Source organism: Daucus carota, chromosome 8 (genome assembly GCF_001625215.2).
Source record: "Daucus carota subsp. sativus chromosome 8, DH1 v3.0, whole genome shotgun sequence".
NCBI classification, from domain to species: domain Eukaryota; kingdom Viridiplantae; phylum Streptophyta; class Magnoliopsida; order Apiales; family Apiaceae; genus Daucus; species Daucus carota.
This window is the reverse complement of record NC_030388.2, coordinates 32,739,662-32,764,305: the sequence shown is the minus strand read 5'-3', so window position 1 is coordinate 32,764,305 and position 24,644 is coordinate 32,739,662. Positions and strand designations below refer to the sequence as shown.

At 37.1% G+C, this 24,644-nt stretch overlaps 6 protein-coding genes and 1 non-coding gene across 19 annotated transcripts; 4 read left to right on the top strand and 3 right to left on the bottom strand.

Moving 5' to 3' along the window:
* Positions 1 to 3: 3 nt before the first annotated feature.
* LOC108198615 (pentatricopeptide repeat-containing protein At3g26630, chloroplastic) lies at positions 4 to 1,419 on the top strand. The gene has a single exon (XM_017366371.2). The coding sequence runs from the start codon at positions 184 to 186 to the stop codon at positions 1,417 to 1,419; it is 1,236 nt and encodes a 411-aa protein (XP_017221860.1). The 5' UTR covers positions 4 to 183.
* A 223-nt stretch (positions 1,420 to 1,642) lies between these two features.
* On the top strand, positions 1,643 to 4,621 carry LOC108198616 (8-hydroxygeraniol dehydrogenase). 9 transcript variants are annotated; one of them, XM_064083862.1, is made up of 3 exons: positions 1,818 to 2,905; positions 3,080 to 3,142; positions 3,279 to 4,621. In XM_064083862.1, exon 3 carries the CDS (start codon positions 3,285 to 3,287, stop codon positions 4,500 to 4,502), a length of 1,218 nt encoding a protein of 405 aa, XP_063939932.1. In that variant the 5' UTR covers positions 1,818 to 2,905; positions 3,080 to 3,142; positions 3,279 to 3,284; the 3' UTR covers positions 4,503 to 4,621. The 9 variants fall into 9 exon arrangements, with proteins under 9 accessions (XP_017221866.1, XP_017221865.1, XP_017221863.1 ...); XM_017366377.2 differs by lacking the exons at positions 1,818 to 2,905; positions 3,080 to 3,142 and adding an exon at positions 1,643 to 1,783 and having other exon boundaries at positions 3,282 to 4,621; XM_017366376.2 differs by lacking the exons at positions 1,818 to 2,905; positions 3,080 to 3,142 and adding an exon at positions 1,645 to 1,783.
* A 68-nt stretch (positions 4,622 to 4,689) lies between these two features.
* LOC108198610 (receptor protein kinase-like protein ZAR1) lies at positions 4,690 to 7,364 on the bottom strand. Its single transcript, XM_017366363.2, has 2 exons — positions 5,611 to 7,364; positions 4,690 to 5,524 (listed from the first exon to the last, which is right to left on the bottom strand). The coding sequence occupies exons 1-2, from the start codon at positions 7,136 to 7,138 to the stop codon at positions 4,890 to 4,892; spliced, it is 2,163 nt and encodes a 720-aa protein (XP_017221852.2). The 5' UTR covers positions 7,139 to 7,364; the 3' UTR covers positions 4,690 to 4,889.
* An 871-nt stretch (positions 7,365 to 8,235) lies between these two features.
* LOC108198617 (proteasome subunit beta type-5) lies at positions 8,236 to 11,548 on the bottom strand. Its single transcript, XM_017366378.2, has 8 exons — positions 11,392 to 11,548; positions 10,717 to 10,841; positions 10,506 to 10,635; positions 10,211 to 10,317; positions 9,298 to 9,432; positions 9,111 to 9,214; positions 8,629 to 8,729; positions 8,236 to 8,526 (listed from the first exon to the last, which is right to left on the bottom strand). The coding sequence occupies exons 2-8, from the start codon at positions 10,831 to 10,833 to the stop codon at positions 8,399 to 8,401; spliced, it is 822 nt and encodes a 273-aa protein (XP_017221867.1). The 5' UTR covers positions 10,834 to 10,841; positions 11,392 to 11,548; the 3' UTR covers positions 8,236 to 8,398.
* Positions 11,549 to 12,327: 779 nt separating this feature from the next.
* Positions 12,328 to 18,826, bottom strand: LOC108198614 (ALBINO3-like protein 2, chloroplastic). 3 transcript variants are annotated; one of them, XM_064083861.1, is made up of 4 exons: positions 16,915 to 18,814; positions 15,561 to 15,692; positions 12,714 to 14,563; positions 12,328 to 12,609 (listed from the first exon to the last, which is right to left on the bottom strand). In XM_064083861.1, the coding sequence occupies exons 3-4, from the start codon at positions 12,807 to 12,809 to the stop codon at positions 12,493 to 12,495; spliced, it is 213 nt and encodes a 70-aa protein (XP_063939931.1). In that variant the 5' UTR covers positions 12,810 to 14,563; positions 15,561 to 15,692; positions 16,915 to 18,814; the 3' UTR covers positions 12,328 to 12,492. The 3 variants fall into 3 exon arrangements, with proteins under 3 accessions (XP_063939931.1, XP_017221856.1, XP_017221857.1); XM_017366367.2 differs by lacking the exon at positions 12,328 to 12,609 and having other exon boundaries at positions 13,616 to 14,563; positions 16,915 to 18,826; XM_017366368.2 differs by lacking the exons at positions 12,328 to 12,609; positions 15,561 to 15,692 and having other exon boundaries at positions 13,616 to 14,563; positions 16,915 to 18,826.
* A 646-nt stretch (positions 18,827 to 19,472) lies between these two features.
* LOC108198607 (U-box domain-containing protein 6) lies at positions 19,473 to 24,517 on the top strand. Of its 3 annotated transcripts, none has more exons than XM_017366355.2 (6): positions 19,473 to 19,671; positions 20,226 to 20,319; positions 20,634 to 20,819; positions 21,258 to 21,365; positions 21,479 to 22,668; positions 23,464 to 24,517. In XM_017366355.2, the coding sequence occupies exons 2-6, from the start codon at positions 20,260 to 20,262 to the stop codon at positions 24,248 to 24,250; spliced, it is 2,331 nt and encodes a 776-aa protein (XP_017221844.1). In that variant the 5' UTR covers positions 19,473 to 19,671; positions 20,226 to 20,259; the 3' UTR covers positions 24,251 to 24,517. The 3 variants fall into 3 exon arrangements, with proteins under 3 accessions (XP_017221844.1, XP_017221846.1, XP_017221845.1); XM_017366357.2 differs by having other exon boundaries at positions 19,476 to 19,686; XM_017366356.2 differs by lacking the exon at positions 19,473 to 19,671 and adding an exon at positions 19,749 to 20,137.
* Positions 24,518 to 24,558: 41 nt separating this feature from the next.
* Positions 24,559 to 24,631, top strand: TRNAK-CUU (transfer RNA lysine (anticodon CUU)). Its single transcript has one exon. It is a non-coding gene; the product is annotated as a tRNA-Lys (tRNA).
* Positions 24,632 to 24,644: the final 13 nt, after the last annotated feature.

Sequence of the window (24,644 nt, the reverse complement as noted above, 5' to 3'; positions counted from 1 at the left end):
TAAAATTGAAAGAAATATTTTCATGATAGGAAAAAGGAAATAAACAAGAACACAGCGAACCAGGACCAGTCAAACTCACCAACGTTGTGATGATAAGCCAAGAAGACGAGAACACAATCAACAAGCACCTAGAATCTCAACGCGATTTAATCGGAACCCAAGTGAACAAGTGTTGTAATAATAATGGTGGCATGTCTTACATGCTTCCCAGAATCACTGCCAAGACAAACAAATTTGACCAACTCTCCCACAATCTTTACTTCTGAAGAAGCCATTTCATTACTACACAAATGTCAGCACTTCAAGCACTTGAAACAGATTCATGGGAAGATCATATGCACTGGTCTTGAGAGAGACCAGGGAGTGGTGACCAATTTGCTTCGTGTTTGTTCGTCGTATGGGAAGATGGAGTATGCACGACATGTGTTTGACAAAATGTCTAGCAGACCCACGACGTTTATGTGGAATGTGATGATTAAAGGGTTTTCTGCAAATGGTGAAGGGAGTGAGGCTGTGGGGTTTTATAATCGAATGGTGAGGGAAGGGGTGGAGTTGGATAAGTTCACGTTTCCGTTTGTTGTGAAGGCGTGTGGGAGTGTGGCGAAAGGGAAGGAGGTGCATATGATGGCGGTGAAAACTGGGTTTGGTGGAGATTTGTATTTTCAGAATTGTTTGATGGATTTTTATTTTAAGTGTGGCGAGGTTTTATGTGGGCGGAAGGTTTTTGATAAGATGAGAGTGAGGAATGTGGTGTCGTGGACGACTGTGATTGCCGGGTATGTGTTATGTAATGAGTTGGATGTTGCTAGGGTTTTGTTTGAGGACATGCCGGTGAGGAATGTGGTTTCCTGGACGGCGATTATTGATGGGTATGCGAGGAATGGGAGGCCACAAGAGGCGTTTGATTTGTTTTGGAGAATGCAGCTTGAGAATGTGAAGCCCAATGAGTTTACTTTGGTTAGTTTGTTGATAGCATGTACGGAGTTAGGGAGCTTGAAGTTGGGTGCTTGGGTTCATGACTTTGCTCTGAAATGTGGTTTTAAACTTGGGATTTACCTCGGTACTGCTCTTATAGACATGTACAGTAAATGTGGTAGTTTGGAGGATGCTAAAAAGGTATTTCATGAAATGGAAAAGAGGAGCTTAGCAACATGGAACTCGATGATTACTAGTTTGGGTGTCCATGGATGTGGAGAGGAAGCCCTTTCCCTGTTTACAGATATGGAGATGGCTAATGTACAGCCGGATGCAATTACTTTTGTAGGTGTTTTAAGTGCATGTATACATTTAAATAATGTAGAACTTGGTGTTAAATTATTCGATTATATGAAGGAACGTTATGGTATACAACCCATTCAAGAACATTACTCTTGCATGCTTGAGTTACATAGCCGTGAAAGCATGATGGAAGAAGCTTAATTAAATTAGTAACGTCGTTAATACTTTGATTTAGCGATGAATATCTGATGGGATTGAGCTCCATGGAGGTGTGTGTCTTGAGATTTATCATATGGTGTGAGGTTGGCCGATAAGCTGCTTTTAGATCAAACAAAATGTTACTACTCGTTGAGCGGGATGTAGGGTTTTATCATGTCACTGGTGGATGGTTTGAATGGCCGCTCCCACAAGAATAACCAGCTTTTTTGTGAAGTGAAAATCAAGAGGTTTGGCACTGTCGAATGGCCTTTCCCACAAGTGAAAAGATACTACTATCTTATTAGATGTGAATATCAAGAGGTTTGGTACCTCATAAAAACAATCAGCTTAGGAAGCACATGATGAGGTGAACAATCTATTACTTGAGCAGGTATCTTATAGCTGATATTCTTTGGGGCTTGTAAATCTGTGGCAAATTATAAAAATTACAAAAGATCCTTTTTTATATATACAATATACTTTCATGTATCTTATGTAGTTGTGTGTTTAATTAAAGTGCACCTATAGTAAATATTGAATCTGCTTGTGTTGTAGCCCGCAGTCCATTGTTTTGGTTGTAGTAACACTTAGTATAATCCATGAGTTTAAGGGGTTTGCAATTTTTTATGTCGTAAATGTGGAGATGTCTTCGGCTATTCTCTTCTTTTTCCTTGTCTAGATATAGATCCCTAATGAGAATTTGAATTGTGAATTAAGACTTTACCATCTAATGAGAAAAGATAAAACTTAATAGATAAAGTTATACTTCGTGAACCTGGATCAGACTTTTTTCAAAAGTGATACATCAATTTGTCAGCTTCGTGTCATGCGTATTTTGTAACTAGTGGATCACCCCTACTAGATCATGTGCATATGGAGGTTGGCATCTTGTCAAGCAATGTTTTTAAAGTTTAAAAACTACACTGCAATTTAAAATGTGTCACTCTGTATAGGTCTTTTTATTTCTGATTCGCAAATTTGTTGATTTTAAAATAAATATGCAGAAGGTAATGCTGTGAAGCTACAATGCATAAGGAAAGATATAATTAATACCTTATACTTATTGTACAGTTTATATGGACACAAGAAAAGAATATTTTTTTTTGCCTTGGCTCTTTGAACTTGCATCTAACTTTAGTCGCTCGTTTGAGTTTGCTATATGCTTAATCTTCACAGTTGGCACAATATTTACCGTATCCAGAAAATGTACTTTTTCCCCTCATAAGATGTCATATGAGGTATTAGAAATATATACGATTGTACATCATAGACAAACAATCTTTCTTCTCTCTTTACTTTGTTTATTTTTCACATAAACAAGAAAAGAATCTGGGTAACATTCTCAGATGGTTGTCTCCCATAATGTCTTTCTCCCACCAATATAAATCTTGGATGTTGGTCTTTTTAGTTCATGCTCATATGCTCATAGTTGCAACAATATATTAAACAGTTCAGCTTTCTAATTGATCATAATTGTGCGACGATCCAGGTAAAATTTTGATTTATGCATGTTGGCACATTTGTAGCTAGAAATTAGTTAGGTAGGTTTCTTGAGTCAAGTACTGAGATTGTGCAAACAACATATGTTAAATTTGGTTGAATCAATTAAATATCTAAAATGTAACTGCATCTCCTCCTTTATCAATCGATCCTTCTGTTTCAGCCACTGATATATTATCTGCTTCTGGTGATAAGTTAAAGTTCTTGAATTAAAAAACTGAAAAGGGTGAGTTTCACCAGTTACATTGTTTTAACTTTCAGTGTCTTCAATATGATCATGATTTTTAAAAGGAGAAAGTAATTTTCTCGACTTTTTCCGGGTTTTTCATAGGCGGTAGATAATGTGTCTTTAATATGTACAGCAGCAAATGGCGATGGAGTACATTAAACGATTTCTTCAACTACTTAAATGCATATGGAAACAAAGAGGCATTGGTTTCAGAAGAATAGGAAATAGTGCAGAGCTTAATGCAGTAAATGAACATCCAATGAAGGCTTTTGGATGGGCAAGCAGAGAACAATCTGGGACACTTTCTCCATTCAAGTTCTCCAGAAGGGCTACTGGCATTAAAGATGTGACTTTCAAGGTGTTGTTTTGCGGAATCTGTCATACAGATCTTCATATGGTTAAAAATGAGTGGGGATCATCTAAATATCCTCTTGTTCCAGGCCATGAGATTGTGGGTATAGTAACAAAAGTTGGTAAAAAGGTTCAGAAATGCAAAGTTGGGGACAAAGTAGGTGTTGGATGTATGGTTGGATCATGCCGTACATGTGCTGATTGTAAGAACAATCTTGAGAATTACTGCCCTAAAATGATTCTCACTTATGGTTCAACTTATTTGGATGGATCCACCACTTATGGAGGTTACTCTGATACTATGGTTGTCGACGAGCACTTTGTAATTCGCTGGCCTGAAAATTTGCCTCTTGATTGTGGTGCTCCTCTTCTATGTGCGGGTATCACAACTTACAGCCCCCTGAAACATTTTGGACTCAATAAGCCTGGAATGCATATTGGTGTTGTTGGTTTAGGTGGTTTAGGCCATGTAGCTGTGAAATTTGCAAAGGCTTTTGGCGCTAAAGTGACAGTGATCAGTACCTCCCCTAGCAAACAGAAAGAAGCCATTGAGAATCTGGGTGCTGATTCATTTTTAGTTAGTCGTGATACAGAAGAGATGAAGGCCGCAAAGGGGACAATGGATGGGATTCTTGATACTGTTTCTGCTGTACATCCATTGTTGCCATTGCTTGAGCTGTTGAAAAGTCATGGGAAGCTTATATTAGTTGGTGTACCTGCCACACCTCTTGAGTTACCAGCATATCCTCTGATTTCAGGAAGGAAGATAGTGGCTGGAAGCAGTATTGGAGGCTTGAAAGAGACGCAGGAAATGATTGACTTTGCAGCAAAGCACAAGATAACCGCGAAAGTTGAGGTCATTCCTATGGATTATGTAAACACAGCAATGGAGCGGCTGGCAAAAGGCGACGTTAACTATCGTTTTGTAATTGATGTCGGGAACACTTTGAAAGCAAACAGTCCACCTGATATTATCGTTAATCGGGCTCCAAGTGATCCTATGTAGTCTTATAAATATTCCACTTCTGATGGTCTGCTATTCATGTCTACATTGTAATAAATTGAACTATTATAGCAAGTACATCAATAAATTTATTAAGCCACACTACTTCATGGTTTACTACAGACTCGTGCTCATGGTTCTGTTTCTGGTGGGGTGTGATTTGTGTCTATGCTGTAGTAACCTTGAACTATTTCTACAGGATAACAAGAATCTGATATGTTAACAATTCTATTACAAAACCAATACTACAATGACAGGAACAAAAATCATGAACTATGAGATTTAGCCAAGTGCAATGACTGCAAGAAACTGATATATAATCCGACCTTAATTAGGTTTGAAGGGAATGCTAGAAGCTTTGATGGCTAGTCTTGTTACAAACCAGAAGTCTTATGGTCTGACCTTCTCCAGGGTTTCAGACACTGTCTTCATCCTTGGTCGAATTTCAGGATCCTCGTCAGTACAAGCAAGAGCTAAGTGAAAGACTGACAGTACTTCCTTCTTGGCATGCACTTCTTTCAGCAATAATGGATCTACCATATCTGTGAGGGGGTTTTCGTCTTCAGACCCTTTCTTTGCCCATCTCACTAGATTAAGAGCCTCGGCAGAAGTGGATGCAGCTGCAGATGAAAGTTCTGAGGACTTTCCTGTCAGAAGTTCAAGCAAGACAACTCCAAAAGAGTAGACATCCCATTTCTGTGTGGCTTTGGTGCTCATCCGAGCCTCTGGAGCTCGATAGTTGTTAGCCTGCTCTGAATTAAGTGACTTCATGTAGGGAAAAGCTCCACCAATTAAGCCACCGGTGGAGGGGTTGTTTCCAGTGATCTCAATCAGCCGGTTGAGGCCAAAATCGGAGATGTAAGGCTGGAATTCATTGTCAAGGAGGATGTTGGATGGCTTGATGTTCCCATGGACAAATTTTCTTGGACTACATTCATGGAGGTAGGCCAAACCCCTGGCAACGCCTTTCGCGATCCTTAGCCTGGTTGCCCAAGAGAGGCTTAACGATGGCTGACCATATCGCCCTGTGGATCGGAAAAACTATAGTTAGGCATTTGTTGCTGCAAAATGCAATGACATTCAAATGATTCACACAACAGAAGGAACATACCATGCAGAGCAGCAACCAAGTTGCCATTGCAGATAAAATCACTAATCACAAGTTTCTCATCAGTAGCCCAATAATATGCTCTCAGCTTCACAACATTCGGATGCTTCACCCTCCCAATAGCCTGAATCTCCGCCACAAACTCCTTGTGCCTCTCTTCACCGCCCTCTCCCAACCTCCTGACAGCCACAGGCACGCCACTTCCAAGCACAACCTTATACACAATTCCCAATCTACTCTTCCCCAACACATAAGCTGATGCTCTCAAAAGCTCATCCAATTCTATACGAAACCCTTTATCAATAGCCACAAGATCTCCTTCTCCTCCTCCTCCACCGCCTTTTTCTGACTCACCTTCTGAATCACTACCACTCGAAAACCCCCCAAAAATACAAGGAAAACTGCACAAAGAACCTCTCTCATTACCACCAAGCTTCCCATTCCTAGTGCAGCTACAACCATGACAACTCTGCTTCCTCCAGTACACAAGAACAATAACGGATCCAATAAACGCCACTCCAACCACATCAGCCACCGAAATCAACACAATCAAACCAAAGCTCACTCCTTTTTCCGCATTCTCATCATCACTCCATGGCGAAAAACTCTGATCTCCCGATGAACTTTCAGCACTAACACTAACATCATCACATGATTTCCGCAATGGAAAGCCACATAAAAGCGGATTATTCAAAAACGCCTTCTGACCTTGACTCGAAAATGATCCAATTTTCGGTATTTCACCACTCAGTTTATTACTCCTAAGATCAAAATCCACTGTTAACGGTAAATCACCCAAAGATCTTGGAATATTTCCTGACAAATTATTAAAAGACATATTTAAAGTTCCTGACAGCGATTTCAACTCGCCTATATCTTCTGGAATTTTTCCAGTAAAAGAATTCCGCGAGAGGTCTAACTGAACTAAGCTCACCATCTCCGCGAATATCCCAGCTGGAATCTCTCCAGAAAACTCATTTCCGCAGAGATTCAGCTGCTGTAATTTCCCACATTTTCTCAATTCCTTCGGAAGTGAACCCAAAAGCCTATTATTCGAAAGATCAAGCCTCTGAAGCATCGGAAGACTACAAATTCCCGGAGGTAAATTTCCAGATAAATTGTTTCCATGTAAAACAATACTGTGCAGGGACGTTGCATTAAAGAGCTGATCAGGAACAGGGCCATGAAAATTATTCCCGCCAAAATTGATTCGTCGTAGATAAGCTAATGATCCGAGCTCTGACGGAATGTAGCCAGAAATATTCATGTCAGAGACAGAAATTCCAACTACATGCGATTCACCAGAAACGTTGGAGCAGGCAATGCCAGTCCAGTTACACGCGTCAGAGTCTTTCTCATTCCAATCGGAGAAGATAGTGCTGCCATTGTCGATAGCGGATTTCAGAGACAGCAGAGTAAGGCCATCAGGGGAAAGAGAATTTCCGTAGTAAAAAAAATTCTGCAGATCACTTGAGAAAATGATCAAGAGAAAAACTAAGTGTCTGATCATTGTGCTAATAATTTTCAACATTGAATTTGTTCTTAACAGAAGCTTTTAGGTTTATGCATTCGAGATTTCGAGTAATGTGTGTGTGGTGGAGGAAGGTGGTGCTGGAGATCTTTGTAGGTGGAGGAGGATAGTTAGTTGGAGTGGGTGTTGGTTATTTATGAGAGAAAGACAGAGTCTTGATATGGTGGTTAAGTTTTGAATTATTTACCTCCATTTTTTTTTAATTTTCGAATTAATCGAAGATAATTAGCAATTTAAGACAATTATGATGTGCTTCATGTGTTATAGGAGAGAAGTGTGTGTTGATGTACAATACAGCAACATGGTTTTGCCAGAGTTCAGAATGATGGACTCTTGAAAGTATTGTAATTGCTTCTAATACACTTTTAATTTATACTAAATTAGGTTTAATTGTCGTGTAGGATAATGATGTAGATTAAGAGCTATAACAATGATGTGAATACAATGGTGATTTCTTAATTCATACGGCTTTTATCTTTGCATAATCAACTTGAATTCCTTGTTAGCTGGTTTCATACAACCTTGTCCTTGTGTTATAATGAAGATTTTATCATTATTAAACGTTAATTAATCATGATGATTACTACAAATAAGCATCAATCATGAAAACAAGCTTACAAGCGAAATATACCAAAAGGAGAAAGGACAGTAATATTATCATTTGTTCATCCAACATGCACTTTGTACCATGACATTTTAACTCTGATAAACCTGCCAATTTTTCAAGCTTTTGTACCAATCGAATCTGGGAGCTGCCTTCAAACGGATATTGCGTATAATGCTCTATTCGAAAACATTAGAAGATACATTCTAAACAGCTCTCTAAGATACTGCTCTATAATACTTTCAGATGATAAATCAGAGACAAGGGATCTAAAATAATGCTCTACAATACTTTCAAATGAGAATTGGACACTAGACCTCCACAATTCTTCAATTCAGTAAGAAATACTGTAAAGATGGAAAAATTGTCATGTAAACATCTGTTCCGTATTATAGAACACAGGAGTAAAGAATACTCTGTAAACTTGAAACATTAATTTCTGCCATTGAAATCATAACATATGCAAAGACATATCAAATAAGATCCACAACAATTGCAAAGACGTGTCGAATAAGATTGATACTAATTCAAGTTGCACGCAGCAGGGGCATAAAGATTCAATGTTACATTGTTTAGAACTAGTGCATAGCAACTCAGTTACATCAAAGATCTAATAATCATTCAACATGGAAGCCAAATTACATTAATGCAATCTCTTAAGCAATGGAAATTTCAGCCATTTCCTGTTCAACAACAGCTGGTCCGACAGGATAGTACTTGTAGTGCAATTCTCCAACATCATCACCAGACAGTTTCTTCCATCCATCAGGACCAACATAATAAACTGATAAATAGCACCAAAAATTAGACAAATACTTGTGTTCCAGTAATAAGAACAAAAACATCAGAAACAACCTAAGGCCGAGGGCGGAAGGTGAGAGCTTACCGCTAGCAGTACCACCACTGGCTCCATCACGAAATGTTGCATGATAAATGGATCGTCGAGCCAATTCTGCAGCCTCTTCTATTGACATATCATAGCGGTACCTACAAAGAAACAACACAGAACATTACATATATTGTAAAATAACAGAAAATTGCTCTGTTTAGAACAACTTGCAATTCAGGGAATGATCACCCGGAAAAAGTGAAGACAGCGAAGTAAATCGTAATTATGTCAGTTCAGCTACTAGGAAAATTGAGGATAACTGGAAATGCATCCCCATCATCATCCATACAAAACAACAAGTCTAACGACTAAGGTAGCATATCATATTTGGTCAGGTAAACTGGGCACAAGATTCAGGAGTAAGACAACTAAAAAGGTGGAAACAAGATAACAATTAAAAAGTAATCGTTTTTGCTCCTCAATCCGTAACAGCAGCTACAAACCATAAATGAAATTACAAGTTGCAGTAGGATGCATACCCGCTGTCCAGTACACCATAAGCATATGGTGATCCAGATCCAACAGAGAATCTGTTTCCCTTTAGCCGTCCTCCTTCACTGTCCACGTAATAAAGACCAGGGCCCTGTAAACCAACAAATGAAAAGCAATAAGTTACCTGCTACATCATAATTATCAACCAGGGTTAAAACAATTAATAATCATTACCTTTTCATCCCAACCTGCAATCATTGTTCCAACTGACAACCCCATACCACGATAGGAATATAGAATATTTGCCAGCAATTTTGAAGCACCAGTAACCGAAATTCTTCGTTTATTTGCCAATTCATGCAACCGGCACTGGATATACAATTAACCAAACATTAGCACTGCTTGTCCGAATACCTTAAAAGCAATAAAAAAATTAACAGATCCAGGTTCCTGAAAAATGTCAATTAAAACACACGGGTCTTACCTACTACATTCTTTAACTCTCAATAGAATTCCTAACGAAATATTGGGGGCTTAGTCATTGACATTATGGCAGTAGACAACCCAATTGTTCACAATAAAACTAAGGTAAATTTTCTCTTTACATATGTGTGTTGTGTGCATGATTATACGACCACTAGGACAGCTATATTAACACATGATTCAAACTTGTTGCATAATATGTTAAATGTGAAAATCACTTTTCATCTAAGCTAAGGCCTAAGTTGAAACATCTCACATATATAGAGAGAAATTAGCATCTAGCTAGAGTAAAATACACAATTGAAATTTCGCATCACCACAGATTGCATTCAGAGAAGTCAAAAGTTTTTTGGTTTCCTGACAAAAAAAATAGTTTTTTGGTTTAGTGGAGTAAGGATAAAGTTTTGGTTGATATATTATGTATATCTTGATCAGAGCCTCTCTTCCTCATATCACACAGACAATGTCTGTGGTCCCCCCTTGCGAATATTTTATTTCTCAGTGCGTTTGTGTACTTTTAGCAGTTGTGACAAAATGTGTGTGTACAAATTTAGGTAGGTTTGACGATGTTAGATGTGGACTCAAAGTCAAAGTTCCCCAAACTTCAACATCGTCACAAATCCTTCTGGCATAGAAAGCTAAGTACATTTCAAGCATATATTACCTTAATACCCAAATTTCTGTGCCAAAATTGGCAATCAGCAGCACCTCCAGCCATAGTACCAAGCATGTGGGGATTAATTTCAATGATTTTCTTCACTGATTGTGATGCTGTTAAAAGAGAAAGGTATAATATGAATGCCACAAGCTGTGTTTTAATAATATCAGACGTGCATTAACCCCTATAGAATAAAGTTTACAATGAAACTCGTTAAAGCTATATTGATTTACACACCAACTAAAAATTGTATATGTACAAAAATTACAATTACTATCCAATCCAGTAGAAAAATACATACAGATATAGCCTCCCATGCTAGCACGAGAATCAGCTGCCACAATAACACCCTCCTTAAAGATAAAAGCAAGAGTAGTTGTTCCCTTTGCTGGTTTCACCATCTGGATAGCCTCCTTCTGAAACCCATCGAACTGAAACAAACACAACAACAATATAAGTCACGATTCTATAATGACAATTTCCAAAATGAACATCAAGATAATCGAACCCACATCAAGCGTATCAGGAAGCTGGAAAGACGGAGTTTTTAAAAAGCTCTCGCACAAGTCAGAGTCAGCTCCGCAAAACGAGGCGGGAGATTCAAGTCCACTAAAATCAATTCTCTTCATTGCTTAATCTGCAATTACACAGATAAATCGTAGTTGTTATCCATCCACTAAGTCAAAAAATATCAAACAGAAAAGCCATACATTATTCCCAACACCTAAATTCATAACATATCCACCTCATAATCCGCAATCATCTACAACATACATCGAAACCTCTAACCTAAACCTTATGTCTGACTCCCAGCTCACTCATAATCCGCAATCACTCTCGAAAGCATTTCCCAAATCACGGCTCACCGAGCATCTCTTCGTATATAATTACTCCAAAACAACCAATAATCCAGTATATTACTCAAAACAACGACCAAATCCTACTTAAAACACGCACAAACCTCAAGTTCTGAGCACACAAACCTTAAGTTCTGAGCATTATTTGCAACCCTAATTAGAGCACTATAAATCAAATCAAAAGCTACTAGAATCATATAAAACAGCTATTTCTTCATTATTAATCGCAAAAAATACAAATCAAATAGATCCAATAGAGTAAAACAATCGATAAAAAAGTTTCAACAAATTTAAATTCAAAAATTACAAGAGTTTAGTTAGAGATTGTACCTTTCAGATGAATCGATTTGGTTTAATTTGATGTATGTATAGATGTATGAGTGTATTTGATGAATTTGTAACACGATGTCTTGAGCAACAATATACTTTGCACTCTCGACCCGGTAAACTACTTGGACTGGACTATTTGTCGAGCTGTTATGGGCTTTCGTCATTTTAATGGGCTTTGTAGTAGATTAATCATTCAGCCCAATTATTTGCTTACTTTTCACATGCAGGCAGGCTGTATTTATAATAAAAACCTTGGTTGATTCCTGATATATGTATAATTTGACTGGGGAAGCCGGGAAGTGTTTTAAAAATGAGCGATTAACTGATATTAATTTTCGATTAATCGAGTATGGTTTATATATTGATTAATCGTTAAGTGGGTTAGAAATAAATGTTTATCTTAAAACGGGTTAAAAATCAAAATGATTGGTCAAAAATCGTTCAAAAAAGTCGGTTGATTAAAAGAAAATTAAGTGGGTGTTTGGGAGCTAGTACTTCTCGGCTTAAAGGCCAAGAAGCCAGCTTCCTCTTCTTTGATGCGTGTTTGGCAAAATTTTTGAAGCACTTAATTAAAGAGAAGAAAGCTCAGCAAAAAAACTATAAAACGTAGCTTTTATTTGGACTTGCCTTCTTTTTATCAGCTCCTTTCTAACAGAAAATAATATATGTTTTTTTTTTTTTTGACGGATAAATAATATATGTTATTCAGCTCCTTTCTAACGTAGTAACCACTATCTTTTAACAACTATTTCTCTTCCGTCTATAAACCTCCATCTTATTTATCTTATTTCTATTAAGACAAAAAATTAATATTATTTTCAGGTCCATATGTATTTCATTTTTTGTCATAATAGAAATAATATTATTTTTTAAATTTATGTATTCCATCAAATTCAGATAGAACTAGGTGATGTAAATTTGCAAAAAAGAGAGGAAAAGAAGATATATTTGTCTATATAAAGCCAGAGCTTCCCATTCTCTATTTAAATCATCACAAAATTCACCATACCAATGACAAAAACAATCACTTAAACACTAATATTCCATGCTAAGTGAAGAAACTCAAAAAAAAATAAAAAAATGCAATCTTTAAGTAACTAATTATGGTTTGTTTTGTTTGTCGGCCTTTCGTTTGGCTCTCCTTCCTCTGGACCTCATATAAGGCTTAAACCCGCCATTTTCATCATCTTCGGCATCATCCAGATCTCTAAAAGATTTCTGCACAATCAACATTACAAGAACACATCAGATTCACCTATCAACAACAATCTGCATATTACCAACACACATGCATATACATAGAGAGCGGGGGGGAAAGAGACCTCTCTAAGCTCATTAAAGCTGACCACGTAAAAAGTAACAGCTGCAGCAGCTACAACTCCAAGCAAGGGGAGACCTAGTTGCTGAATTCCATCCATTGCTTCTATATGCTGCACCTTCACACCCTGAGACGATCTAAAAGAGGGGATGGTCTTCAGTCTCTCAAGAAAATAGTATCTGATGATGCTACACCACTAGATAAAAGAGTTAGATATATAAGGATAACCTTACATGCCTTGTTATTAAGGCCTGGGTGGAAACTAGGCCAATCAGTCTCACATGGGAGGAATTGATGCCAGACATGTTGGGCCTACAGCCTACTATATACTTTGGTCCAGCCCAAATTACCAATACCAAAAAGGCAGAAGTATACAAAACTCTTCTCCCTCCAACAACCTTAATTACAAACTATCTGTACAATATAGTCTAGCAAAAGACTTGACACAAAATACAAAAGAAATATTGTGCAGCATTCAATTAGGTATAAGAAAAAAGTTTCAACCTTATATTGTGTATTCTATAACAGGATATAATTACAGTTTTGAAAAGAAATAGTGAAACAACAAGCTTAACATAACATACAGCAGGAATTTTTGCAGCACTCAGTTCTTAAGGAGCATAAGTTTCTGCCTCTTTCTGTTCACTCATGGAAACATAAAATTTCTGCTGTATTTTGTCTTCAGCTTCTTGTTTCACCATATTTTTTAAGACTGTAATTATATGTATATGAACAAAGGATTTCGTTAAATATCTGACGACTGCATGCCTTATAATGTAGGTATATCTAGCATGCAGCTATGGCCGTCTTGCTGGGATTAACTATCGGCAAAAAGAGACAGGCACATGGAAAACACCCCTCAAATTCACAATGCCTACAAGAAAAATGCTGATCACACATGTCACGCATAGGAACAGTGTTCCAATTCAAAACCAAACAAGTATGCATCAGTCACCCAAATGTAGAGAAGCAAACTTTCTATTCTCCGTACAACATCTATATTCTGCATGAAGCAACTCTTTGGTCCTTGCTTTTGTTGATCAGATTTCAGATCACTAATTAAACGAAGCTTTTCAATTTGCAATGGTTCCAAGTAAGCATTAGAAGCAAAGCTGTACACAACGGCCTTGTGCAGATACTTTTCGGCCTCAGGCTTACGACCTTCTTTACTAAAGCACCAGCGAGCTTTGGTAACCCATCAGGATAACGAGCTTTTCTTGTTGCATCAGTCTTCCAACCTTCATTCAGTGAAGCACTTGCCAGTCTTGGTAGTGGAAGAGCTTTCTGTTGATGACACTTCTGACAACATTTGAATTGTAAGGTTAACCACTCTCTAGGACTTAAATCTATCGCATAAATTTTCTTCGGATGCTTCACTGATGTATGCACTATATTTACATCTCTTCTTAAGGCCTATTGGACGTCCGATCCCGAAAAGCTTTGTTCTTTCTTAAAAAGGTAGGTTAATGCAGGAATGCTTCTTTCAACCGATAATCCAGATCAAGGGCTATTGAGGTATCAGGTATAGCTTGTTTTGCTCACTCACAAGAGTTTTGAGTAGGAGGAACCATTCTGATTCCAATGCAATTTATACTTTTGGAGATGAACTTAAAGCTTCTAATAAATAAGCTCCTACATATTTTATTACAACCCTCTTTTTTGATCGCAGAGACCAGTATCATACCCTGTGGAATACGAAACGCAACGTCGGGTTTCTCCCATGACCTTCATCGCATCATCTACTTGGGCATTTTCATTCTTAGCCAACATCTTTCTGGGACCATCCTTCGCCAGCAGATCAAAAGACCAAAATAATTACGAACAGTTGCATTACCAATAAACAAACTGACCCTCCTGCAGAATAAAAACCCAGAAAAAATTATAGGTAACACCAAACCATCCAAAAAAAAAACTTCTGCAAACTAATCAATAACCTTCTATCAAGCCACTCACTAATCGACAATTTGCCAAACGTAAGTGCCACGTTAGTCACATGCAAACTAGCAACTAATGAAAGAAACACAGCACCAGAAACCCTACGTGGCATTAGAGTGAAATCTTAAATAAGCAAAATAACCCCGATGTCAAAACCTGCTTGATGATTTAAAGCCATTATCTGAATGATAGCAAAATCCAAAACAAAAAAAAAAGGATTTAAATCACCACAGCCGCAAAGTGCCATGCCACAAACGGACAAACAAGAGCTTTTCTTTGTCCCGTAAAGTACTTAAACTCTACATAACTTTTACCCAAAAATTAGCATGAGAAGCGGAAACAGTGGGACAATCTAGGAAAAATTATAGATATATGTTTAAGCACAGTGCTAGGAAAGTTGGAAATAAAATTTGTTAGCTGGACATGCCTGGTGCACGCGTAAGGGCATGATAAGTTCCACAAAACTGAGTTAATATATAAGTAAAGGAAATGTATATCTAAGCACTGTGAGTGATAAATAAGGGAAAGCTAAAACATTCCAGGAGTGAGATATTGCTACTATCCAAACCTGAGAGAAACCTTGCTGTCTATCCAAACCTGAATGAAACACTGTTCCTTATTCACATCTGTGTAATCGCTAAAATTCATTGTATTTTTCAGAAATGGGCACAACAGAAATATCGAGTGTCATAAAGTGCACAAGTCTTTCTGGATGTTTTAACTTAATGCCAGGAAGAAGGTCCTTTTTGCATGCTAGATATGACTACTTATAGAGCAGAATGTATCCAGAAAAAAATGAGTAGCCTGAATACAAAAGGACATGATTTCACTCTCAACAAGGTTTAAGGAAACAACTTAAAATAAAATACAGCTAAAATTTGTATGGCACTCAATAATATAAAATAAAACTTTCTACCTCTTTGCTGTGTATATGACCTTGCTTCAACAACAAAATTCAGAAAGTGTTCGTCAGTGACCTAGATATCAAAAAGCAACCTTCTTTTGCTGAGTATATCACAAACCTTTTCCCAACACCTTGGAGAAATATCTAAAAGATAAGCACGATGAAGTGATTAAGACCTTACATCCATGTGGTATCAAACATGTTGTACATGTTGGGTATAACAGAATCAACACTTTGCTGTCACCTTTATCTATGGTGGTATACAGAAGTAACTGATTTTAAATTTTTATTAAATTATATTCGGTATCAAGTGCAGCCAGGTTGAGAATGATGATAGCACATCACAGAACAGATGAAATTTAATCAGTTGAAAAATGAACATTTAGGCCTCATGGTATCTACCAATCCTTAAACGTGTAATTTGACTTATTTAGCGGGGAAAAAAAGTAATTTGACTAGAATATTTACAACAAATTCTTAAGTTTCTACATATAGTTGTGTATTTTTTTTTCTAATTATCAGACATTATTAATAGTACATCAATGCTACATCAGTATTCATATATATTATACATTCATTCCTCAATTTCCTATGTATATATATTAGGGACTTATCTACACTCATTTAAGATGCTACGTAAAGTAAGAACGGCAACTGCTACAACTCCCAGTGAAGGTAAAGCTTGCTAAACACCCTCCATCCCTTCTATGTTGTAATGTCAATCTGTGGGGCAGTGTTATAGGGCTCTCTCGAGCTAAAATTTGTCTTACGGAACTATATGTGCAAAATAATCAATCCCATGCATAGCTATGCCTAAATTGAAAATAAGACAAATGAATAATTATTACCAAAGTTAGCTACAACTATCCTTACCACATCAACTTATATAGAAGAAAAAACTAAAGAGGGAATGCTTTTTTATATGAGTTTTAACTAAAATGTAACAAAATCTATAGCTACTTAAGCTTAGCATAGGAGTAAAAGTTCTATTTTAGCACCAAAAAACACTCTTTAGTGCCAAAATGTAGTAAAAGTTATAGCTGTTTCAAAATTAGCATTGGACTTGCATTCTTAAGTTACAATGAAGGCCTTTGGCCCAATTCCTTCCTCATAAACCCTTAAACAATAGTACTACCTAGTATTATTATATTCTCTTGCTTCTTTAATGAAAACACTTTTTCTTTTGCTAATACTTAATTAGCAAAAAATTAAAAAAGAACAAAAAAACAAAACACTGATGATGCCAGTTTGACATATATCCACACGAGAAACGTTGACGTATTTCTGTATGAGCGATAGTTTCTTCCTCTTTATTGTTTTCAGGAACTTGATTCCAAAACAAAATTAAAAAATATGTATATGTCACCTGGATATCTAACGGCAAACTTTTGGTCTTCGTATATCATTCATACTGTGCATGGAGTAACTCATTGTCCCTTCCTTTTGTTATTGACCATGTCACTTACTATATGATCATCTTCCTTGTGCAAGTGTTCCAGGTACACATTATAAGCGGAGCTGTACGCGACAGCCTTGTTCAAATACTTTTCAGCCTCAGGTTTACGACCTTCATTAACTAAAGCACTTGCAAGCATTAGTAACCCATCGTAATAATGAGCTTTGCTCTTCGCATCAGCCGGCTCATTCATGTGGCCGATTCTTTCCAAATGTGGAATGCCTTCTGCACTCCTCCCATTCCTTATGTAGGCAACACCACACCACATGGAAGCGAGAATCAGTTGATCAATTTCTTCAACCTTGCTTGGAGGACCTGCAAGAAGTATATTTGAAACTGCATGGTCCAAGTTCTCAACAGCCTCGGCCAGCATTCCATCTTGCAATAGTGTCTGTCCCAAGACAATCAACGACCTTATGTGTTCGGGGTCCTTCTTCAGTGCCAGTCTTAATAATGGAACAGCTTTCTGTTTATCCCCCTTTGCTAACATTTGAATTGAGAGGTTAACCAATTCTTTCGGACTTAAATCTTTCGCAGAAACTTTCTTGGGATGCTTCACTGATGTATCCACTAAAGTTACACCTAGCGCCTCATCTACTTGGGTATTCTCATTCTTAGCCAACCCCTTTCCAGGACCATCCTTCACTGGCAGACCAAAATAACTACGAACACTTGCATTCCCAATAAACAAATGCTGGATCAAAGTTGAAACACTATTTGCAACCCAATAAACCGAACCCCCCTGCGGAATAAAAAAACCAACAATAAACATAGGCAACACCAAACCATCCAAAATAAACTTGTACCCCCTAAGCATTAACCTCATTCTATCAGGCCACTCATTAATTGACATTTTACCAAACGTAAGTGCCACATTTGTCACATGCAACCCTGCAACCAACAAAGGAAACACAGCACCCCAAACCCCATATGGCATTTGCGTCAGATCTTGAAACCACAAAACACCCCCATTCTCAAACCCCGGGTGATGATTCAAAGCCATCCTCCGAATCGTAGTAACACCCAAAATAAAACAAGGCATTTGTATCACAGCCGGCACTATGTGCCACACCAACGACGGACAACCAACAGCTTTCCTCTCCTTCGTAAAATACTTAAACTGCTCTACATAACTTTTACCCGAAAAAGGCCTTGGAAACGGAGGGGGCAACTTAGGCAAAAGCATAGATATCTGTTTAAGCATACTTAACTGATATATAATTACAGGAAACATAGCAATTCGAAAAGCAAATACAGAGGAAGATATAATTACCCACCACGAAAAACCCGAAAAATCATGATAACCATCAAGAACTGAAATCAAAGCACGAATTGGAAAAATCGAATCTTGCTCAGTAACAACACCAGCCATAGTACTACCAATTTCAGAATCAAACCCTTGATCAGAAAAATCGGGTCGGATCGTAACCGAGTCCGGGTCGGGTTTGAAATCGGATTGCTCATCAACAGCATCAGGTACAGTATTAAAAAGTCCATAATCAAACCCATGATCAGAAAATTCGGGTCGGGTTGAAACCTGTTCGGGTTTAAAATCGGGCGGATGATTAGAAGAAAAAGAGTGGCGACGCAGAAATGGTGATGACGGGGAGGTTAAGATTGTGGTGGAGTGTAAAAAGATTGGATTTTTATAAGCGAGTTGCCGGCGGTGACGAGTGAGCTTGGAGAGTAGTGAAAATGATGTCCGGAATGTCATTTCAGGTGCCCGGAGAAACAATGAGTGGCCGGCTGATAGGGTTAAAAATGTTGACTTGGATTCTTGGCTTAAACCCTACTTAACTCAGCTTGGTACTGTGTACTGTAATAATCATTTCATAGCCCTTGCAAACTTGAAACTTTTTTCTTAAAATTCTAAAAATATAATATACTTGCTCAAAGAAGAAATTATAGTATTTATTATTTTAAATACATTTTAATATTTATTTTTTGTCAAGATAAGATATATGTATATGCTTAATTAAATATTTGAATATATTTTAATTATAGTTAAAATAATTGTTGTTGGGCTGTTACAATAAACAACCAAAATTATTTGTTTTTAAGATCATTTACTTTTGAAAATATTAAAACAAAAATATAATCAAATATCTATAGAAACCTTTTTTTTCCCCGAAAAGGAACTATAGAAATATTTAAGTATATATAAACTCATTGGTTGAAAACTAGTTTGTGTGATGCTTCTATTTAATGAAATGGCTCTTTTGACTTTAAAAAAAACCTTTTAGTGTATTTAAGAAAAAACACACTAAAGAAAAACACTTGCTAATATTTATAGAATAATATTTCTTTTTGAAAAGCTATTAATTTATTTGTCATAACTTGCAACCTTAGATAATGCTTTAAATACATGATGGTGACATGGGCAAAATGACAAATGAATGAAGAAATTCATTAATGGCAGAGGTTGGAACCAATGTGTCAACGACATTTAACAACTTTAATTAATTAAAGCCACCCCCTCTTCCCCTTTGTATCCTTTCATCACCTTTATTTATTTTTTATACAAATTATCTTTTTATTAATATATACTATTTCAAAAATTCCTTCCCTTTTCTAAAAAACATCCCTCTCCTTCTTCCCATGTCTAAACCTCACATTTCTCTATCAACATTATGATGGTGATAATACAAATAAAGTTGTAGATTCATGGCAAGTTTAATTCTTGCAAGTTTTGATTAAAAATCCAATCTTTAATTTTATTTCAATGTAATTCTTGAAATGTGATGTATGTATGTATTTTTGTCTGTTGATTTGGCTATAGATTCTTGGGTTCTTTTGTTTCTTGGAATATGAATTATGTGTAGAATAAGATTTGCATTTTGTTTCTGTTTAGATTTTGTTTTATTTAATTTACTCCAAAGTAAATTATAAATAAATTTCTTAAATTTACTCCAGGAATTGTTTTTGATGTAGTTAGATTTATGACTGGATTTTCTTTACATTTTGTATAGTTGTTTCTGTTGCTTTGTTCTTGTTATCATTGTTATTAAAGCTTAAAAGGTGTTATTGTGTTTGGAATTTTGATGACATTGTTCATATGTGATGGTTTGATACAAGTTGTAGGCTTTGTAATGAATTAGATCTGCAATGAAGAATTGTAAATTGCGGTTACAAGGTTCCTAATTGCATAAGCTCCCTGTCAATTTTTGAAGAAGTTTGTGCTTGTCGAGAGTTAATAATGTCTAACATTGTTTAAATTCCAGGGGACGGAGAATTGTGGCATTGTTTAGCAATATTATGCTAGTAATGGACACCTCTGAAGTCGAAGAGCACTTATCCTCAATTGGGGAGCCGAAGGTATACTGAAACTTTTGTAGCTGCTTCTTATTGTGGCATACCTTTAGAACAATCGCGGATGATTAAGTTTTAAGTTTGTTATGTTATAGCATGAGAGCGAGCTCTTGATAATATGTTTCCCTGATATCTCTATGAGTTTTGAGTAGCAAATGAAAAAAGGACGTCCTTACAAACCAGACATAGTAGTGTCATTCATTCTTGCTTTTGCTTTTGCTTGCAAAATATTTCTTTCACAGATCTAATAGTTTTTGTTGATCTTTTGAAAATGCATAGGATTAGAGAATGACTGATGAATTGCTTTATGACTACTGCAGTTACATGGAGGGATGTGCAGTATTCTCTCTGCAATCCATTGCAGAGTGATAGAAATTTTTCCAGAACTGGAAGCAGCCAGGCCCAGGAGCACATCTGGTATTCAGGCTCTATGTTCTTTGCACATTGCACTTGAGAAGACCAAGATCATTCTTCAACATTGTGCGGAATGTAGTAAATTGTACTTGGTACTTCTTCTTCTTGTTAAAGACATAATGTCTGCATGATGTGTTGAGGCATATGTGCAGTAGTTATGACTCAAATAATGGCATCACACATTAAGGGTTATAAGTTATATCCTCATATTTTCCTCCAGCTGCAGAATTTATACTCTGTGCCTTGTTTAGCAGTGTTTAGCATCCTTCTTAGGCTCAACTACAATGTACTAATGAGCAAACATGTACACATAATTAGTTGTGTTTGTGAGAAGAACGTTACTAATTGTCAAAGTATTTTAAAGCTTCAGTGTATTTAAGTAATCTAATATGATTTCTTAGGAATTTAATATCTTAGCATCTAATTATTAATTTCTTATCTATAATTTATTTGATAGACTTTGACCTTTGCACACATCGAATTTTAATATTGAGGGGGTTTCTTACAAGTAGAACAATATAATCATGCAGGCTATTACTGGGGACTCAGTTGTTACGAAAATTGAGAGAGCTAGATCTGCTCTGATAGATAGTCTTAGGAGGCTAGAAGAAATTGTCCCACAGGAAATTGCTTATCAGGTACTATTGTCTATTGATGTATCTTTCATGTACTCTTACGAATATTACATGCTTAATACTGTTTCGCATTTTATTAGAGACTTTTAATGGTAATTTTATATTTTATTGTTCAGATCTCAGAAATTGTAGGTGAATTTGAGGCGATTGAGTTCTCCGTTGATCCGTTGGAGAAGCAAGTGGGTGATGATTTAATTGCATTGCTACAGCAAGGAAGGCAATTCAACAGAAACGGTGATGACATGAATGAGCTTCAGTCCTTTCACCAAGTTGCATTCCGACTTGGAATAACCTCCTCGGGAGCCGCTCTTAAAGAGAGAACAGCTTTAAAGAAACTTATAGAAAGAGCTAGAGTTGAAGAAGATAAGCGAAAGGAGTCGATTGTGGCTTATCTTTCTCATCTAATGAGAAAATATTCAAAATCATTTAAGGCGGATGTTTTAGATAATAACTCACAATGTTCTACACCTTGTTCCCCTAATGTTCAAGGGTCTTTCGAAGGCTATGGTGGGCTAGATGGCAACGGGCACACATTTGACCAGAAGCTCTCCAAACACAGTTCCTTCAATTTCAAACCAAATGTCAGGAGATTGGGGCAAATTACAGTCCCTCCTGAAGAGTTAAAGTGTCCGATATCGTTGCAACTCATGTATGAGTATGACCCAGTCATCATTGCTTCTGGACAAACATACGAAAGGATTTGCATTGAGAAGTGGTTCCATGATGGACACAATACCTGCCCAAAGACTCAGCAGGAGCTCTCTCATCTCTGCTTGATCCCTAATTACTGTGTTAAAGGTCTTGTTACTAGTTGGTGTGAACAAAATGGATTTGCCGTTCCAGATGGTCCTCCAGAGTCCCTTGATCTCAATTACTGGAGGCTAGCTATGTCAGAGGGTGAACATGAAGATGCAAAATTAATGGATACTACTGGCTCCTGCAAGCTCAATGGGTTAAATATAGATTCTATAGAGAAGAGTGCTATTTCGGAAGAGGTTGAAGGAAATGAAGTTGAGAGTGTATATACACCTGATGATGAACCTAATGGTGAGGTTGATACATTTAAAAGATACGATGAGTTCTTGACCGTCTTGAACAAAGAACAAGACCTGAGCAAAAAGTGCAAAGTAGTAGAAGAGGTAAGGCACTTGCTGAGGGATGGTGAAGAAGCAAGAATTTACATGGGTAGAAATGGTTTTATAGAAGCTCTCATCAGTTTCTTAAGATCTGCTGTGCGTGATAAGGATGAAATGGCTCAGGATATGGGTGCTATGGCTCTATTCAACCTAGCGGTTAATAACAACAGGCAAGTACTCTTTACTATCCCATGAATGGGAGAATGTTTCTTTACATAGGAAATTGAGGACTTGGTATGCATCTGCATAATAAGTTTCAAACATTCAATTTGATTCTACTCCCTTTGGAATTTCTTATAGTCGAACAGATTTCTTTTTGTTCTATTATGATTTGTGGCTTCTGCAAGTCTGGCTTGCAGGTTGTTGCTGAACAATTTATACATTTAATATGGTTAATTATCTAGTTGGTCATTGAAGTGGGCTTAATGTATCAACTTGGTCACTGAACTGAAAACGGTATCAATATTGATACCGTTTTCAGTTCAGTGACCAACTTGGTACATTAAGCCCACTTCAGTGACCAACTAGATAATTAACCGTAATATGGTTTATCCCTGTCAGATCAATTACTTGTTTTTACTTTGCTCGCATTTTGAACTTAAATTGAACCAAATCTATTACTTATCTGCTCCCAAATCATTATTTTAGCACCGTTAGGGCAGAATCTATACAATCATCTTTCAAATGGAATGTCAGTGCACTAGTTTGCTTACATTAAATAGAACTTTTAATTGCTTTATGATTACACATTGAATATCTACTTGTTCTGAAAAAAACCAATAAAATGTGGAATTACAGATGCTTTTCTGGTGCCATTTGAACTTTTCCGAGGAAGACATAGATCCTCAGTTATGTGGCTTATAAATATAGTTGTTTTACACTTTTACTATTTATTAATTAAGTACTACAACATTAATAGCATTGGTGAAGTCAACTAAGCATCATCTCTTTCCTTTCCCTTTCAGAAACAAAGAAGTGATGTTAGCCGCTGGAGTACTTCCATTGCTTGGGAAGATGATTGCTGATAGCAGAACTCATGCATCAGCAGTAGCCCTTTACCTCAATCTTTCATGCCTCGAAGAAGCCAAGCCTATTATTGCCTCGAGTCAGGCCGTCAAATTTCTTATTAAGATCCTTGAACAAGAAACTAATACACAATGCAAGTGTGATGCGCTCCATGCACTTTATAATCTATCAAGCCTGCCCTCCAATACTCCTCACCTTCTCTCTGGTGGGATCATCAATAGTCTTCTAGCTTTGATGAAGAATTCTGAAGACTCTACATGGACAGAAAGATCTATAGCAGTCTTGACCAATTTAATTTTGAACAAGTCATCAAGAAATGATATCATATCCTCCCCCGGTCTTATCAGCGAGCTAGCATCTATACTTGACATTGGCGAACCTCTTGAACAGGAACAAGCTGCAGCATGTCTTCTGATGCTATGTGATGGAAATGACAAGTGCATTCAAATGGTTCTTCAAGAGGGTGTCATACCTTCATTGGTATCAATCGCAGTAAATGGAACTATGAGAGCAAAGTCAAAGTGTCAAAAACTCTTAACATTGTTCCGTGAGCAACGACAAAAGGAACCTGCTCAACATCTACCTCGTGAACAATCCGATGAAAATGAGATGTCACTGTCCCCTGAAGAACCACCAAAGCCATTATCTAAGTCGATATCTAGAAGAGTTCTGGGGAGGAACTTGAGTTTTTGGTGGAAAAATAAGAGTTTCACGGTTTACCGTTGAGCTTCTCATTGCTGTTACATGCCATCTGGTAAATTTCTTGTTGTTATGCCACTTGTCTCGGTGGAATCACCTTTCCTTGTATACTAAAAGCAGAACATGCAAAGGCTCTGCAAGCTCTAAATTTGGTTGCTACCTTTCTCTAGTATACATAGTACATATGTTTACATCTTATAGTAATATTGTAGTTGAATCTAGTTGCATATAAGTTCAAACCAGTGCTATTGTACAAAGCAGCAAGCTTTTGTTATATTTCACAGTAATTTTTCAGTCTGGTGTTGTTTTGTGTAGATTAGGTATTTCACCATCAAGCCCGTCTAGCTCAGTTGGTAGAGCGCAAGGCTCTTAACCTTGTGGTCGTGGGTTCGAGCCCCACGGTGGGCGCTTCATTTTGTTT

What these genes read in the sequence shown, in the direction of transcription:
- LOC108198615 (XM_017366371.2), top strand. Translation starts at nt 184, where the DNA reads ATGGTGGCATGTCTTACATGCTTCCCAGAATCACTGCCAAGACAAACA.
- LOC108198616 (XM_017366377.2), top strand. Translation starts at nt 3,285, where the DNA reads ATGGCGATGGAGTACATTAAACGATTTCTTCAACTACTTAAATGCATA.
- LOC108198610 (XM_017366363.2), bottom strand. Translation starts at nt 7,138, where the DNA reads ATGTTGAAAATTATTAGCACAATGATCAGACACTTAGTTTTTCTCTTG. An exon ending in CTTGGTTGCTGCTCTGCATG is followed by an intron (nt 5,525 to 5,610) that starts GTATGTTCCTTC and finishes TCCGATCCACAG; the next exon opens with GGCGATATGGTCAGCCATCG.
- LOC108198617 (XM_017366378.2), bottom strand. Translation starts at nt 10,833, where the DNA reads ATGAAGAGAATTGATTTTAGTGGACTTGAATCTCCCGCCTCGTTTTGC. An exon ending in TAGCATGGGAGGCTATATCT is followed by an intron (nt 10,318 to 10,505) that starts GTATGTATTTTT and finishes CTCTTTTAACAG; the next exon opens with CATCACAATCAGTGAAGAAA. An exon ending in TATGGTGTACTGGACAGCGG is followed by an intron (nt 8,730 to 9,110) that starts GTATGCATCCTA and finishes GTTTCTTTGTAG; the next exon opens with GTACCGCTATGATATGTCAA.
- LOC108198614 (XM_017366367.2), bottom strand. Translation starts at nt 18,718, where the DNA reads ATGACATTCCGGACATCATTTTCACTACTCTCCAAGCTCACTCGTCAC.
- LOC108198607 (XM_017366355.2), top strand. Translation starts at nt 20,260, where the DNA reads ATGCTAGTAATGGACACCTCTGAAGTCGAAGAGCACTTATCCTCAATT. An exon ending in CCTCAATTGGGGAGCCGAAG is followed by an intron (nt 20,320 to 20,633) that starts GTATACTGAAAC and finishes TGACTACTGCAG; the next exon opens with TTACATGGAGGGATGTGCAG. An exon ending in CACAGGAAATTGCTTATCAG is followed by an intron (nt 21,366 to 21,478) that starts GTACTATTGTCT and finishes TTTATTGTTCAG; the next exon opens with ATCTCAGAAATTGTAGGTGA.